Genomic DNA, 14,934 nt, shown 5'->3' on the forward strand with positions numbered 1-14,934 from the left:
TACTTGGGAGGGGTTTAAGTACGGCTTCCGCACACCCCTGGTTTGTGCTCGCTTCGGCAGCACATATACTAAAATTGGAACGATACAGAGAAGATTAGCATGGCCCCTGCGCAAGGATGACACGCAAATTCGTGAAGCGTTCCATATTTTTTTTTCCCTCGGGAGGGTCGCAAACCCCGCCCCGGGAGGACCCTTTTGGACCCCCGAGGTGCGGCTCGGGGGGTACCAGCGCCCACCTCCAGGTCGGGGGGAGCCCCAGGCGCGGCCCTGCAGGTCTGTGTGTCCAACTGTGCTGGGGCCACACTGCTGCCCTGTCCCACTGTGCCCCTGTCCTGCTGTGCCCCCGTCCTGCTGTGCCCCCGTCCTGCTGTGCCCCCTGTCCCCTGGTGGGGTCGTGTCGTGGCGAGGGCGATCAGGCCCCCCGTCAGTACCGCGGGTCTTTATTGAATTGCTCAGTTACAGCAAGCTCGGCTCCGGTGGGGAGCAGCGGGGGTCCTGGGGACAGCGGGGGTCCCAGGGCCAGCCCCAGACCCCCCATCCAGATCAACTTCCCCACAGGGCACCACCCACAGGGATCTGGGGCCAGCCCTGCCCTGATACTCTGACACTCCCCAGCACCCACTGTCCCATGGGATGGTGAAACCACGCCAGGATGTGCCCAGGCCTCCCCTGTGCAGCTCCGGGGGCCCAGGGTGCCCCGAAGCCCTGTGACCCCAGGTCGTGCTGCAGTGACGACTGGGGAGTGGTCCATGAGGGTCCATGGGGCACCATTCCCCACTCAGACAGCGCTCTCCTGGTAGCTGTCATCCTCCAGGAACGTGCTCAGCCTCCTCCCAGGGCTGGGGGCCACATCCTGCCCCGGCGCCGCGGCCTCCCCGGGGTCCCCATCGCTCTGCTCCTGGGCAAAGTGCACGAAGACCTGTGGGGACGGCGGGGTGAGAGACGGCGCCACGGGACCCCCGAGCACAGCCCCACACCCGCGCGCCCCGTCACCTGGTCAAGGGTGGTCTGGGACACGGAGTAGTCCTCGATGTGGCAGGGCCCGCGGTGGGCGGCCAGGAGGCTGAAGACAGCGGCCAGGGAGGCGGCGCGGGCGGGCAGGTGGTACCTCAGCAGCCCCCCGTGCTGCTCCCGCAGCACAATGGCAGGGAAGTGCCGCTGCAGCAGGGCCTGCGCCGCCGCCGGGCCGGGGCCTCCCGCCCGCACCACCACCGTGTACCCGTCCCCAAACCTGCGGGCAGAGGGGACGCTGCTGCGGGGACCGGCTGCAGCCCCCCCACCCTGAGGAGCCCCCCGAGCTCCCCACCCCCGTACCTGTTCTTGAGGTGCTGGACGCTGCCCAGGCAGCGGAACCGGCCGTTGACCATGATGGCCATCCTGGTGCAGAGCGCCTCGCACTCCTCCATGCTGGGGGGGCACGAGTGAGACCCCCGGGGCAGAGGGGAGCTCTCCTCTGGGGGATTTTCAGGGGCACGGGTGTCGCTCCCCAGCGTGGGGGCTGCAGACCCCGGGTGGGGGATCACCTGTGGGACGTGAGCACCACGGACCGGCCGTCCCGGATGACGCCAAGGATTCGTTCCCACAGGAACCGCCGGGCTTGCGGGTCCATCCCCGTCGTGGGCTCATCCTGCAACGGCCCCGGCTCAGGGTCAGCCCAGGCAGGACCCCGGTGCTGCTTTGGGACCCCCCCCACTGCCCCCTCACCAGGAAGACAACGGGGGGGCAGCCGAGGAGGGCGATGGCCGTGGAGAGCTTGCGTTTGTTGCCCCCGCTGTACTTGCCCGCGGGCCGGTCCGCGTGCGGCCCCAGCCCCAGCGCGGTGATGCCCCACTGAGCCACCTGTGAGAGACAGAGGGGGTGAGGGTGGGGTCTCCTGGGCTGGGGGGGCCTGGGATGAGGGCCCTACCCTGGCGGTCTCCTCCTCCGGGACCCCACGCAGGCGACTGTAGAACTCCAGGTGCTCCCGCCCCGTCAGCAGGTCTGTGATGGCATCGAACTGGGGACAGTAACCCATGTGCTGGTGGACAGACTGGAGGTCGGTGAGCACACTGTGGGACAGGGACAGGTCAGCACACTGTGGGGATGGGGACAGGTGAGCACAGGATGGGGACAGGTAAGTGTGGGACAGGGACAGATGAGCATGTTGTGGTGGACACTGCAGGGACACTGCAGGAACAGGGATGAGCAGCTGCAGGGATGAGGATGAGGATGAGGATGAGGATGAGGATGAAGGTGAGCACAAGCACACCGCAAGGACAAGGAGCAGAAGGAGCACAGGATGGGGGTGATGGCACAGGTGCTGTGGGGACACGGAGAGGGGGAGCAGCCGCGGGGTCCCTGCGTTCACCACCTGTGCCCCTTCAGCCAGGCCTCCCCCAGCGTCACCTCCGTGTCCCCCGTCAGCATCTTGAAGGTCGACGTCTTCCCGGCGCCGTTCACCCCCAGGAGGCCAAAGCACTGTGGGGACAGAGCAGGGTCACCAGCAGCCCCGGCCCTGCCCACGGTGCCGTCCATCCGTCCGTCTGTCCCTCACCTCCCCGGGGGGGATGGCCACGCAGAGCCGGTCCACGGCCGGGGCCTTCCTGCGCCGGTACACCTGCGTGGGGAGAGGCAGCGCTGGGAGCTCCCATCCCTCACGGGGGGTCGGGGGCTGCGGGGGGGCCGGAGCCCAGCAGGGTGGGGCAGGGTCCAGCCCTACACACCCACCTTGGTCAGGTCCTTCAGCAGCAGGAGGTGGCCCTGGGGGGGGCTGCTGCCCACCCTCGCCCGCTCCCTGGCCACGTCCCGGTCCTCGTCCCCCAGCGAGGGCAGCTCCGGAGCCCGTGGCCTGGGGGAACAGTGGCAGGGGCACGTCCAGGGCTGCCCATCTGCAGGATCCCCCCGGGCACCCCCCAGGTGCTCACCCCAGCCGCAGGAAGAAGCGGTACTGCAGCAGGAGGGTGAAGAGGAAGAAGACGATGCCCTCGACGGCCATGGCAAACATGTTCTTCCCCGCCAGGTCCCAGGAGAGGGGGGACACGAAGCGCCTGTCCCCTGTGAGCACAAGAGGGGCCGTAGGAGGGGTGGACCCCCCAGCTGGCCAGGCTTTGGGGAGGGGGAGCAGCCCTGACGCCCCCTGACTCACCAAACCTCTCGAAGGCATCGGCCATCGCCTGGTTCTTTACCATGTCGATGAGGCCTCGGCCCAGGCAGAAGTGGGGAAAGATGAGGAAAACCTTCTTCAGGACACGGTTGATGTCATTGAGGTTCTGCCAGGGCAGCAAAGAGAGGGGTGAGTCGGCTGGCACTGGCCCCACGGGGGTGGGACAGGGGATCCAGGGCGTCCCAAGGCTCACCTGGTCCACAAAGAGCTCCAGCACGAAGGTGGCCACGCTGCCATTGATGCCAATGAAGAGGTTGATGCAGGTCAGGGCCACGTAGGCAGTGCTGGGGATGCTGAAGAGGAAGGACGCTGGGTACATCAGGGGGGTGATGGACCAACTACAAGGGAGAAAGGAAGGGGCTGGCTGAGATGCACCCCCATCCTGGGGGACACGAAACACCCCCCACCCCCCAGCACCACAATCCCCCTCGCCCCAGCTGCCCCCAGCCCCACTCAGAGCCCCCCGTGCCCCCCTTGCCCCCACTAGGCTCTGCTGCCCCATCACCCGTAGAGCAGCAGCAGCAGCACCAGGGAGGGCAGGTTGTCCGAGGACACGTAGGATTTCTGCTGGAAGCAGAGGAAGATGAGGATGACCAGCAGCGCGGGGACCAGGTAGTTGCACTGTGGGGATAGAAAAGGTCAGGAGTGGGACCTGCTCCCCCAGGAACTGGTCCCTGTCCCCATCCCCATCCCCACCATGTCCCAGGCGAAGTTGCCCAGCCAGTAGGTGAGGGGCTTCATCCCGCTGACAAACTGCAGGTGCTTGGCCTTGCTGACCCGCTCCTCGATGAGGAAGACGACAAAGCTGGCCGGGACGAAGGACATGGCAAAGATCACGCAGATGGAGACCAGCACGTCCACAGAGGTGGCCATCCTGCCACGGAGGGGAGGGCTCAGCGGGGGCCGGAGGGTCTGCGGGCCCCCCGTCCCCGGCACTCACAGGGCGGCCTCAGAGAGCTGCTCCTTGGTGAGGTTGAGGGGGTGGTTGGTGGCCGTGATGCCGAAGCGCGTGGGGTCGGTGCCAGGGGGCAGCCGGGCACGCAGCAACCCATTGCTGGCCACGTTGAGGAAGGAGACCATGGCATGCCAGCCCTTGTTGTTGAACCAGACCTGCAGCACAGGGGGAGGCCCGGCAGCTTAGAGCCCCCCACCCGCCCTGGCACTGCCCCTGGCTGTGCCTGTGGCACCCCAATCCCCACCCGCTGTGCCACCCACTCCCCTCCAGCCCCAGCCTTTTGGTCCTTCTTGGGCCGCTCCACCCCCGGAGGGGACCCCAGTGCCACATCCCCCTGCCCCCCAGCTCTCGCCCCCGTGGGACTCCCAGCCCTGGGTGCACCTTGATGTTCCTGCGGGCATCCAGACCCTCGATGAAGCGGCTGACGTTGGCCAGGAGCCGATCCGAGGGGCTGCCCTGGGGGTGGGAACAGGGTGAGGAGGGGGCTCCCAGCACCAGGGCACAGGAGCTGAGCTGGGGGCCTGAGCCCCCCCGTACCGGGGTGATGTTGAGCAGCGCCCGGAGCTCCAGCACCGTCTGATCCACCTCTGCCGCCGACGGCAGGGCCTGGGAGCCGCCGGCACCCAGGGAGAACCCGCCGTACCTGCGGGAGAAACAGGGCTCCAAACTGACCAGGGAGACCCCCACGGTCAGCTGGGCTCCAGGATCCGTGTGGGTCCTTTCCAGCCCAGGAGATTGTACAATTCTATCATTCTGTCAAACCTGCCACCCATCTCCCACTGCCACCCCTGCCCAGATTCAACCCTCCACCCGCCCAGACGTCGCGGTGAGGGGCACAGGGCAGAGGGCTGAGGTTGGAGGGATGTCAGCTCTGCCCAGCCACCACTCGGGCTCTCCCCAACCCCAATGGGCATCTCCTGCCTCACCCTGGCTCAGCTGTGCCAGCCCCCAGCCCCTGCCCAGCTCACCTCTGCTCGTTCACCCACTTCTTGTTCCTCAGCCTGAAAGAAATGGGGTGGGAGGGACAGGGGGGACAGAAACCCCCCGAGGGGATGTGAGGGCAGCACCTGCTCAGCTGGCCACACTCCCATCGGTGTCCCCTTCCCCCGTGCTTCGGTCCACAGTGTCCCTCCCTGCTGCCACGGCAGTGGCACCCTGTCCCAACACCCTGCCACCTTCCCCAGGTGTCCCTGGGGTGGTGCCTCGGTGTCCCCACGGTGTTCCTGCAGTGTCCCCGGGTGTTCCCAGCCCCAGCACTCACTCCTGCCGGATGATCTGGGGGTAGGTCTTCACCAGGTAGTCGGAGATGTTCCTGCCCGTCAGGTTCTGCAGGATGTCCCCTGTGCCCCTCTGCACCTGGGGGATGGACAGACGGGCTGGACGGACACTCGGCCCCGTGGCCTCCCCCCGGAGCATCGCCTGCCCCCGCAGCCAGCAGTGCCGGAGCCCTGGGGCTGCCCCCGCTGGGCTGGGGGTTACCTGGGGTGGAGGGAGCCCCCCGGCCCCCTCGGGGCACTCGGGCAGCATCCTGTGTGCCCCCGGGCCGCTGCACTGGCACGGCGGGGACGGCTCAGCCTGCGTCCAGTTCCCGCCCCACAGCACCTCCAGCAGGGACGGGGGGGCGGAGGGGGCCGAGAAGCCGTCGGGGTGGGAAGCTGGTGGGCACAGCCCCGTCCTGGGCAGCCGGGGAGAGAAACCTTCCGTTACCAGCCTGGTGTGAGCCAGAGGCATCGGGACCCACCACGGGGATGGTTGGGGGTCCCGTAGCATCGCACCGGCCGGCAGGGCTGCTCCGGGGGGGTCGGGCACCGAGGTGGGGTCAAGCCCTGGCTGTGCCCTCCCGCCCCCATCCCGCGGACACTCACGTCTGCCCCGCCTCCCTCATGCACTTGGTGCCGAAGCCGGGCTCTGCCAGGAGCGCGTCCAGCAGCCGGGCGGTGTCGGGGTCCCCCGGGGCGTCGTTGCTGCCAGGGGACACAGGAGTGAGCTGGTGGCAGCGGGGGACGGGGGGCACGGGGGGCAGCAGGCTGGGAACACACCTGAAGAAGGTGAACTGCTGCCCGTACATCCAGGGCTGGAGCTGCAGCGGCGGGTACTTCCCGAAGGGCGGCACGATGAGGCTGAAGAGCAGCGCGATGCAGACGAAGACGGCCGGGAGGACGATCTGCGGGGGCCGGGGGTCAGGGTCGGCTCCGCACCCCCTGGACCATCCCCTCCCCACGGCCCCGTCCCGGTCCCCCGGGTCCTACCTGCGCGAAGAAGCCGCGGGTGCTGCGCCGAGCGTGGAGCATCCTCTTGGTGAAGAGAGCTCGGAGCTGGCGGCAGACGAGCGCCCAGCCCCTCACCCTGCCGCAGGCCCGTCCCGCCGCCCCCCGCAGCAGGTCCGTCTCCCGGGGCTCCTCCGCTGCCAGGGCAGAGACAGGTCTGGCAAGGGGCTCGTGCCAGGCGGGGCACGGGGGGACGGGGTGGGTGCTGGCAGAGGAATCCCCTCCCCTCAGCAGGGATGGCATGCTGCATGCAGGAGCCCCCCAGCCCTCCCAGCCCCCCCGGCCCCCAGGTCCTACCTCGCCGGGCTCCTTTGGCTCAATGTAAAGGAGAGCAGAGAGGGGTCACAGACGTGCGGTGCCATCCCGGCCGGGGTGAGCACCCACCCAGGGCAGAGTTGGCACCCCAAACCATCACAGCCCCCCCCCGGCTCCCGTGGCTGCCCCCACGCCAGCTCTATCTCCAGGAGAAGGGGGCTGGATACGCCTCCTGGGATTTCATGTCCCATCCCAACCTCTGCACACATCTGGGCTGCCCCCAAACCCACCCTCATCCTGGATCCCGGCTCTGGGGGCACCCCAAAACTGGGAGGTAGAAATGCTGCACGAGGGTTCCTGAGCATCCCCCTGCCCGAAGGGATGCCTGCCTGGATGGACACCTGCCTGGATGGACATGTGCCACGGCCCCAGCCCCAGGGGTGGAGGTGGGGAACACCCAGCAGCAGCTCGGGGGTCCCAGCTCCCCCCTCCTTACCCAGCTCCCCATCGGCCACGTCTGCGTCCCCCACCTCGCCGGGAGCTGCTCCTCTCCTGGTGCCTGACAAAATGGGGATGAGATGCCAGGGTGGGACCCATGTTACAGGCTGTGACACCTCCCTGCACCCACAGGTGCTCCCAGCAGGGACCCTGGCCCTGGGAGGGACACATGGAGTGCTGGGGACACCCCCACCCCTCTGTTCTGGGCTGGTGAGCATCTCCTCAGCCCCCCTTACAGCCCAGAGCTCAGCTCCAGCCAGGATCGAGGGGTCGTACCTGCAGTGTCAGTGTCCAGCCCCGTGTCCTCAGCCACCTTCAGGAAGATCTGGGGGGGATGGGGGGGCTGGTGTTAAACATGACACCAGTTCCCACAGCCCAGTGAGGGAAAGCCCTTGGTCATGGGCAGGAGTGGGACCCTCGGGAGCCACGGGCAGCCCCTGGCCACAGCCCCACTGCTGGGTACCTCTTCCAGGGTGGTGTCAGAGATGCCGTAGCTGGAGACTCCCAGTTCCCCCAGGCGTGAATCCAGCTCACGGAACAGCTCCCCGAAGGCCCCGTCCCGGGCCCCACTGTAGGGCAGCACAAAGAGCACCTCATGCCCGATATCCTCCACCAGCCGGGAGCCGGGCACCAGCTTCTGGATCAGTGCAGACAGCTGGGCCACATCTGGGAGAACAGGGAGGGCTGGAAACCTGGGCCAGGAGCCGCTGGCTGGTGCAGCTGCCCACAGCTGGCACGTGCCCAGCATTCCAGCCTTAGGGTCCCTGGGAGAGCTGGAGGGGATGGGGATCCCCTTCTGCCCCACCAGCGCAGGGGGGCCAGGAGCCAGCAGCAGGGCTGTGCTTTCCCAGCCCCCCCAGCTGACAGGGGAAATATGGGGAGCAGCTGGGGGGGAGCCACGGGGGCCGGGACCCTCACCCATGGCGCTGGCCTCGCTGCCCCGGTCGCTGCCCAGGCCTGTGTCACTGCTGCGCTCCGAGTCACTGCCGTCCTGCGGGAAAGGGCAGCTGGGGTCTGGCACCCCACGCCAGGACCTGGCCCCCAGTGCCCCCCAGTACCCGGATGGAGGCACTGGTTGCCCCCAGCAGAAGCCCCTCGGGGCTGAGGGACCCACCTTTTTGGTGACACCGGGGACAGCACCGGTGCCGCCGCCCATCCCGCTTCGCTCCCGCTTCACCAGGGTGAGGTGGTAGCCGGTGCCCAGCCTGGACTTGAGGAAGAGGGGGGACCCGCAGCAGCAGAGCCGGCCCTGCGAGATGATGGCCGTGCGGTCCCCGAGCAGCTCCGCCTCGTCCATGTAGTGGGTGGACAGGATGATGGTGCGGCCTGGGGGCAGGGAGGGGGCTCGATCCCATACCCTCCTGCGGGTCCCCCCATCGTGGGTTTTTCCCACCAGCACGTCCCCCTGCTCGAGGGCTCAGAGGGAGGAGCTCACGGCCCTGGCGCTGACCTTTGCGGTACTTGAGCAGCAGCTCCCAGATGCTGCGGCGGGAGAAGGGGTCGACGCCGGCCGTGGGCTCGTCCAGGACGACCACCCGGGAGCCGCCCACGAAGGCGATGGCCACCGAGAGCTTCCGCTGCATCCCGCCTGCAGAGGGACAGCGTTGGGGGCACCCGGGGCCACCCACCCCCGCTCGGGCACCCGCCCTGTCCCCCGCACGCACCCGAGAGGTTCCTGGTCTGCTCCCGGCGCTTGTGGGGCAGCCCCGTGTCCTGGAGCAGCTGCTCCACCTCCTCCTGCACCTGCTTCTCCGAGAGCCCCTTCAGCCGCCCGTAGAACCAGACGTGCTCCTCCACTGTCAGGCTGGGGGGGCAGGGTGAGGGGGGCAGGGTGAGGGGGGCAGGGTCTGAGGGGGGCAGCCCAGCATCGCTCCTCCTGCACGCCTGCCCCTGCCTACATGTTGAAGAGCACGTTGTGCTGGGGACACATCCCCATGGATTTGCGGATGGCGTCGATATCAGAGCGGATGTCCAAGCCCAGGATATAGGCAGTGCCCGAGGTGGGGGGCAGGAGGCCGGTCAGGATGGACCTGGATGGGGGAGTGGTGGGGAAAGGTGGTCATGGAGCACAGGAGCAGCAGGGCTTGAGGCTGTGGTGTCCTGTCCTATGTGGCGACCCGGGTGGAGACAGGGCCAAACTCAGCTCCCATCCCCAGGCACGGCCACACAGCCCCCCCATGGCTCACATGGTGGTGGTCTTGCCAGCGCCATTGTGGCCCAGGAAGGACGTGATCTGCCCCTCGTAGAAGTCCAGGCTCAGCCCGTTGACGGCCGCGCGGCCACTGCTGCCATAAACCTTCACCAGGTTGCGGATGGAAACGCCGGGCTGGAGCTGGGCAGGCGGCTCCTCCACCAGCACTGGAAGCCACCGTGGGGTCACATCCCAGGCAGGACCCCTCGCTGGGGGCAGGACCCCTTGCCACAGGGTGCAGGACCTTCCACTGGAGGGCAAGGCCCAGGCTGGAGGGCTCCAGCCCTGCTCCACAGCCACAGGGCTCTGGGGTGGGCAGGGACTCACCTTGGGGTGCAGCGAGGGGGCTGGTGGGGCACAGGGGGTGCCCAGCTGAGGACAACTCTCCAAACCAGTAGCTCTTCAGGAAGGGGAAATTCCAGGGCTTGGGGATCCCGTACTGACCTGTAGCAGAGGGGGCTGAGCGGGGCCAGGGCTGGGGGGCTGCCGGTGGCCGGGGGGGGCTGTGCTCACCTGGGAAGACACCCTCGATGTACCAGGTGGCCAGGCCATAGAGGCTGGCGTCCAGCAGCAGCAGCCCCATGGCTGCCGCGAAGTTGTAGGGGTCTCCTGGCACGGGGCTGGCACCCAGGTTGTGCCACTGGATGCCCACTCCCTGCTCTTCATAGAGGGAGAAGTAATCGCAGCCGAAGCCAAAGGCCACGGGGGACAGCAGGCTCTGGGGGCGGCGAGAGCAGCGGTGTGGGCAAAGCCCAGTCCGGGGGGTGCAGCCCAAAGGCCCCCCAAGGGCACTGGGGAGGGGCAGCCCCGTCGCTCACCACGAGGACGCGCAGGGGGAAGGTGATGTAGTCGCGCCAGGCCACGCACAGCACGTAGGGCAGGTACAGCGAGAAGTAGATGATGCCGCCGCACGCCGAGGCCAGGTTGGCGCGGGGGAAGAAGGTGCTGATGAGGAAGCACTGGCTGATGGTGGCCACCGAGAAGGTGCCGAGGAAGAGGAAGATGACGGCCGGGTCGCTGTAGGGCAGGATGTTCCCCAGCTGTGGATGGAGGCAGGTTGGATCCTGCAGAGCCCCCCCGTGCTGGCTCCCAGTCCCAGTGCTCCCTGTGTCAGCCACGCTGTCCCCTGAGACCTGCGACCTGCCTTGAGGATGAGGACGAGGAGGGCAGAACTGAGGAGGAAGGGGATGAAGCTGCTGAGGAACCAGCTGAGCCAGAGGATCCCACTGCTTAGCCCCATGGTCTTCATGGTCTCCTTGAGACGCGTCTCCTTTTCGTGCACTACCCCCTTGATGATCATGGCCACCGAGTAGATCCAGGCCAGCGTCATGAAGAGGGGCAGCGAGCGGTTCAGGACCCGCAGGAACCTGGGGAGATGCCACCAGCCCTTCCACGCCCCGCCCGACACCCCCGGGCCACCGCAGGGCCAGGGACAGCGGGACACACCCGGCCCTGTGCCACCTCCCCAGGGCAGTGATGCTGCAGGATGCTCAGACACGTCCCCTGCAGCTCTGGGGGATCACTCGAGGGTCCCAGGGGGCCGGGGCTGTCCCTCACCCACTCACACATCGTCCACGTAGCAGGGATAGGGCATTTGCTGGACATAGACCCCTGTCCGTGGGGCAGCCCCGGTCTGCACCCGCACCACCGCCTGCTCCACCAGGTCCTGCACGTAGACGAAGCCCCCCCAGACGTAGCGCAGGTCGCTGAAGGGGTCGGCTGCGGGGCCTGGGTCCCAAAACCTGGGGGCAGAGCACAGTGCTGGGAAGCAGGGACCCCCCACCACGGGCACAGGCTGCTCGGGAGGCCGTGGAGACCAGTGGGGCGGGTGTCCCCCAACCTGTCCTTGATCTTGTTGGTCCTTGTGACATCGTCGATGTCCATGCGGATCTTGTAGCGGACGTGGGGGGGCAGCGCAGGGGCCGTGGCGTTGATGGGAGGCTGGAAGACCACAGCTGCCCAAAACTGCTGCTCCTCCAGCAGCTCCAGGGCCCGGGCGACCAGCTGCTCCTCGGTGGCCACCGCCTCGATCTTGTCCAGGCAGACGCACTGCGGGAGGGCAGGCAGGGCTCAGTGGGCATGGAGGGACAGGCAGGGCAGGCAGGGCTCAGCAGGCAGGGAGGGACAGGCAGGGCAGGCAGGGCTCAGTGGGCATGGAGGGACAGGCAGAGCAGGCAGGGCTCAGCCGATGCAGAGGGCCAGCCTCCCCACAGTGGAGGGACACACTCACCTCCATGAACTGCGCCAGGGTGCTCAGGACCGCGTCCACATCAGCGTACACCTGGTGCCAGGTGAGCCCAGGCCCGGCTGCCGGCCCCGCCAGGAATGTGGCCAATTCCGGCAGCTTCCAGGAGGTGCCGTTGAGGAACCCGTCCAGGAGCTGGGCTGTGCCCGGGGCCAGCAGCAGGTCCTGCAAAGCACCAGGGTAGCAGGGGCCATGCAGCCCACCCTGCTCCAGTTGCATCCCACCCTACTCCTGTCCAGAAGCCCCAGCTGCCCCCCCACCACACCCCGTCCTGCACCCCATGGCAGCCTGGTCCCCGATGGGGGGTCTGGGGTCACACACCTGGAGCACCTGCATCTCCAGGCTGCTGTTGAGGATGGTGTAGATCCGGGGTCCCAGCTCCTGCCAGGCGCCCCCCACCTCCCCCAGCACTGCCAGCTCCCGGAAGGTCCGATTCACCTGGGGGAGAGGGATGAGGCAGGTCCTGGTTGAGACCCCCTCAATTCCTCCCCCAGACCCCTCACAGCCCCCACTCACCTCGGCCATGACGCTGTCAGGGCCGGGCCCGGGTGGCGTGTACAGGATCTTGCCCACGAAGAGGGGCTTGATGCCCCTCCAGAAGATCTGTGAGAAGGGGTTGGACTCCAGGCTGAGGAGCAGCTCCCGGCAGAAGGGACCTGAGGGAGGGAGAGCTGAGCCCTCACCACCAGCCCCCCATCCCTGTCCCTGCTGCCCCCCCTGCCCTGGCTGAGCCCTCCACAGCCCCCCTCAGCCCCCGCTCACTGCTGCTGCCCGAGGCCGCCGATCTCCGCTCCGAGCTGTTGCGGTCCAGGAAGGCTTTGACATCGTTGTCCTCGTACCAGTTGAGGGAGGGGATCCTGAGCCCCCCACCCTCGGGGTGACCGCAGGCGATGCGTGACAGGGCTGTGAATGCTCCCGTGCCGGGGGTGCTGCTGTTGGGGGCCCTCAATTCCTCAAGCTCCCGCCGCAGCTCAGCCAGGCTGGTCATGGAAGAGATCTGGGGAGAGCGGGATGGGGAGTGGAGTGGCGTTGCAGGGACAGGGGCACCCAGGGACAGTGTGGGGGTGCGTAGGGGGCAGGGGAAGCGGGGGGTACCTCCTCCATCAGGGATGCTGCATCCCGCAGGAAGGTACCCAAGGCTTCCACGGTGCCAGTAATTCCACCCACGTCTGAGCTCAGCTGTTCCTACAAGGGGACATGGGAAGGGAGTCACAGCCACTCTGGACGGGCCAGGAGTCTCTGCGCCGTCGCCTTCCAGCACCCGGCCAGGCTGGGAGCTCACCACCACGAGCCGTGGGAAGTCCAACTGGGAGAGGAAGGAGCCCTCCATGGCACGGAGTTGGGGGCCAGGCAGGGCACAGAGCCCTCGCTGCAGGCGCTGGGTGGAAGCGGCGTCGCCCCCCGCCAGGAATCCCCCCAGCTCCGAGGCATTGCAGACCAGGGCCTTCAGTGGGAGGCGAATGCCCGCCAGGGAGAACTGGAGGGAGAGGGCAGTCATGATGCAGCCACTGGCACCATGGGCACCGGGAGAGGGCACCGGGAGAGGGCACCACGCTGACACTCACGATGCGGGGGCTGAGCCGAGCCCCCATCAGCTCATCCACCAGCGCCGGGGCCAGAGATGTGTTGGTCCGCAGGAACCGCGAGAAGGTCTCGTCCTCTCTCAGGTATTCCCTCACTGGCAAGGCTGGAGGGGCAGGGGTCAGCCAAGGGTCTCGCTTCCCCGGCACCCCCCACTCCCGGTGCTCACCCTCCCGCTGATTCCCGCTGTCCCGGAGCCGGCGCAGGGCGGGCAGGAGCTGGGCAAAGCTGCGCAGGAGCCGCTGCCCGTCGGAGCGGAGCAGGACCTGCCGGGCTTCGGCCAGGAGGTGGGAGAGGCTGTGGGACACGGGGTGGGCAGTGAGACCCCGGCCCAGCCCTGCTCTGCCCCGCAGTCCCCCAGCCCCTCCGCTCACATGGAGCCATCGAAGTTGCCCACCACGCCGGGGGCCTCTCCCGCCGTGGGGTGTCGGAAGCAGGGGTTGTTCATGTTGCAGATGATGCCCTGGAGCCAGGACAGGGTCCCTGCCGAAGGCAGTGCCTTGTTGGGGAAGTGGCCTGCGGGAGAGGGAGGCAGGTCCAGGGGGCAGTATGGGATCCCCGGGACCCCCTCACACACCAGCGACTCCCCACGCTCTGATCACCTCCTGTGTTTGTCTCCCCTGGTGCCACCCCACAGGGCTCCCATACAGGGGCACACAGGGGGGTCCCAGCAGGCACGGGGGGTCATTACCAGCCAGAGGGTGGTCCGGCAGGGGACACTCACACTCGTGCTGCTTGAAGGGTGGGTGAGATCGTCGCACTGAGATCAAGATGAGGAAGAGGAAGAGGGGCCACAGGATCTCGATGGCCAGCTGGATCTGGGGGAGACCCACAGTTGGGGGGGATCTCTGCCCCCATCATTGCCCAGAGCTCTGCCTGCCCCTGTGCCAGGAACCAGCGGCTCAGGGTGCCCCACAGCCCAGTCACCCACTCACCCGCTGCCGCCGGCGGTAGGTGAAGTTCTTCCAGAGCAGCAGCCCCAGCTGGGTGCCCCAGCTGGCCATGGCGGGGGGCGCGGGCCCTGCTCGGCTCCGGCTGCGGGGGAGAGCAGGGGGTTCAGCCCCGAGCTGGGGGTGACTGTGGGGCCCTCACTTCCCTCTGGGTCGGGGCTTATCACAGCCCGGGCAAAGTGCCGGGCACAGGGCTGAGCCCCGGGGCTGGCAGGAGCTGGATGGCATTCCTGCAGAAAAGCTCCTTTCCGGAGCTAATGCCTCAAATTCCATTGTTTCCTGAACCAAAAGCAGCAAAATTGGGCACAAGCTCTGTCCAGGAGCCATGAGCGGGATCCGCAGCCCAGCACAGGGTGTGGCTCCAAGCCCTGGTGAGCTGGGCAGCCCGGGGGAGGCGGGGACCTGCCCGTGCCCCAGTTTTCCCACGAGAGGGGTGTGGGTGGGTGTTTCTGTGAGACCCTCAGCACCTCAGGAGGAGAATTGCGTTGGTGCAGCGGGCTCGAGGCGCGAGCTTCCACACCCGGGTCCAGCGGGTACCTCTGTGCTGGGACCCCAGAGCTTCAGTTCTGCCCCTTCCCAGCACCAGCCCGGTTTCTGTCAGCTCCTAGGAATTCACTCACCCCTGGAGAGGGGCCAGCAGCCCCCGGGCAGGACAGCAAAGCGCTGCCAAGGCGGCTCCGTGCCCAGCCGGGTGGCGGCGGCGGCGGCACGACCCAACCCGCAGCGTTCCGCCCGGTGCACCCACCCATGCCCCAGGAGAACTGAGCTCCGGGGCGGCTCCCCGGTCACCGCGAGGCCGGGACACCCCGGAACCCCCCCCTTGCTGCTCGTTTTCCCTCGGAGCCGGGGA

The 14,934-nt window shown here is 67.9% G+C and overlaps 1 protein-coding gene and 1 non-coding gene across 2 annotated transcripts; one reads left to right on the forward strand and one right to left on the reverse strand.

Moving 5' to 3' along the window:
* Window positions 1-44: 44 nt before the first annotated feature.
* Window positions 45-151, forward strand: LOC113978021. Its single transcript, XR_003537473.1, has one exon. It is a non-coding gene; the product is annotated as a U6 spliceosomal RNA (small nuclear RNA).
* Window positions 152-439: 288 nt separating this feature from the next.
* On the reverse strand, window positions 440-14,156 carry ABCA7 (ATP binding cassette subfamily A member 7). The gene is made up of 49 exons (XM_027704584.1): window positions 14,070-14,156; window positions 13,859-13,952; window positions 13,509-13,650; window positions 13,119-13,431; window positions 12,836-13,030; window positions 12,649-12,738; window positions 12,316-12,550; window positions 12,070-12,209; window positions 11,875-11,991; window positions 11,539-11,718; window positions 11,149-11,357; window positions 10,874-11,050; window positions 10,453-10,675; window positions 10,127-10,348; window positions 9,822-10,026; window positions 9,636-9,752; window positions 9,304-9,475; window positions 9,016-9,147; window positions 8,782-8,921; window positions 8,568-8,705; window positions 8,232-8,443; window positions 8,036-8,108; window positions 7,581-7,783; window positions 7,394-7,442; window positions 7,116-7,178; window positions 6,662-6,679; window positions 6,347-6,501; window positions 6,137-6,261; window positions 5,963-6,061; window positions 5,577-5,772; window positions 5,359-5,453; window positions 5,066-5,098; window positions 4,635-4,740; window positions 4,479-4,553; window positions 4,083-4,252; window positions 3,839-4,016; window positions 3,648-3,763; window positions 3,336-3,480; window positions 3,125-3,248; window positions 2,904-3,033; window positions 2,707-2,827; window positions 2,534-2,596; window positions 2,351-2,457; window positions 1,907-2,048; window positions 1,705-1,839; window positions 1,524-1,627; window positions 1,315-1,407; window positions 994-1,231; window positions 440-919 (listed from the first exon to the last, which is right to left on the reverse strand). Exons 1-49 carry the CDS (start codon window positions 14,136-14,138, stop codon window positions 779-781), a joined length of 6,819 nt encoding a protein of 2,272 aa, XP_027560385.1. The 5' UTR covers window positions 14,139-14,156; the 3' UTR covers window positions 440-778.
* Between the last annotated feature and the right edge of the window lie 778 nt (window positions 14,157-14,934).

The sequence above is a fragment of the Neopelma chrysocephalum genome, unplaced genomic scaffold (genome assembly GCF_003984885.1).
Source record: "Neopelma chrysocephalum unplaced genomic scaffold, ASM398488v2 Primary Assembly neopelma1_283, whole genome shotgun sequence".
NCBI lineage: Eukaryota > Metazoa > Chordata > Aves > Passeriformes > Pipridae > Neopelma > Neopelma chrysocephalum.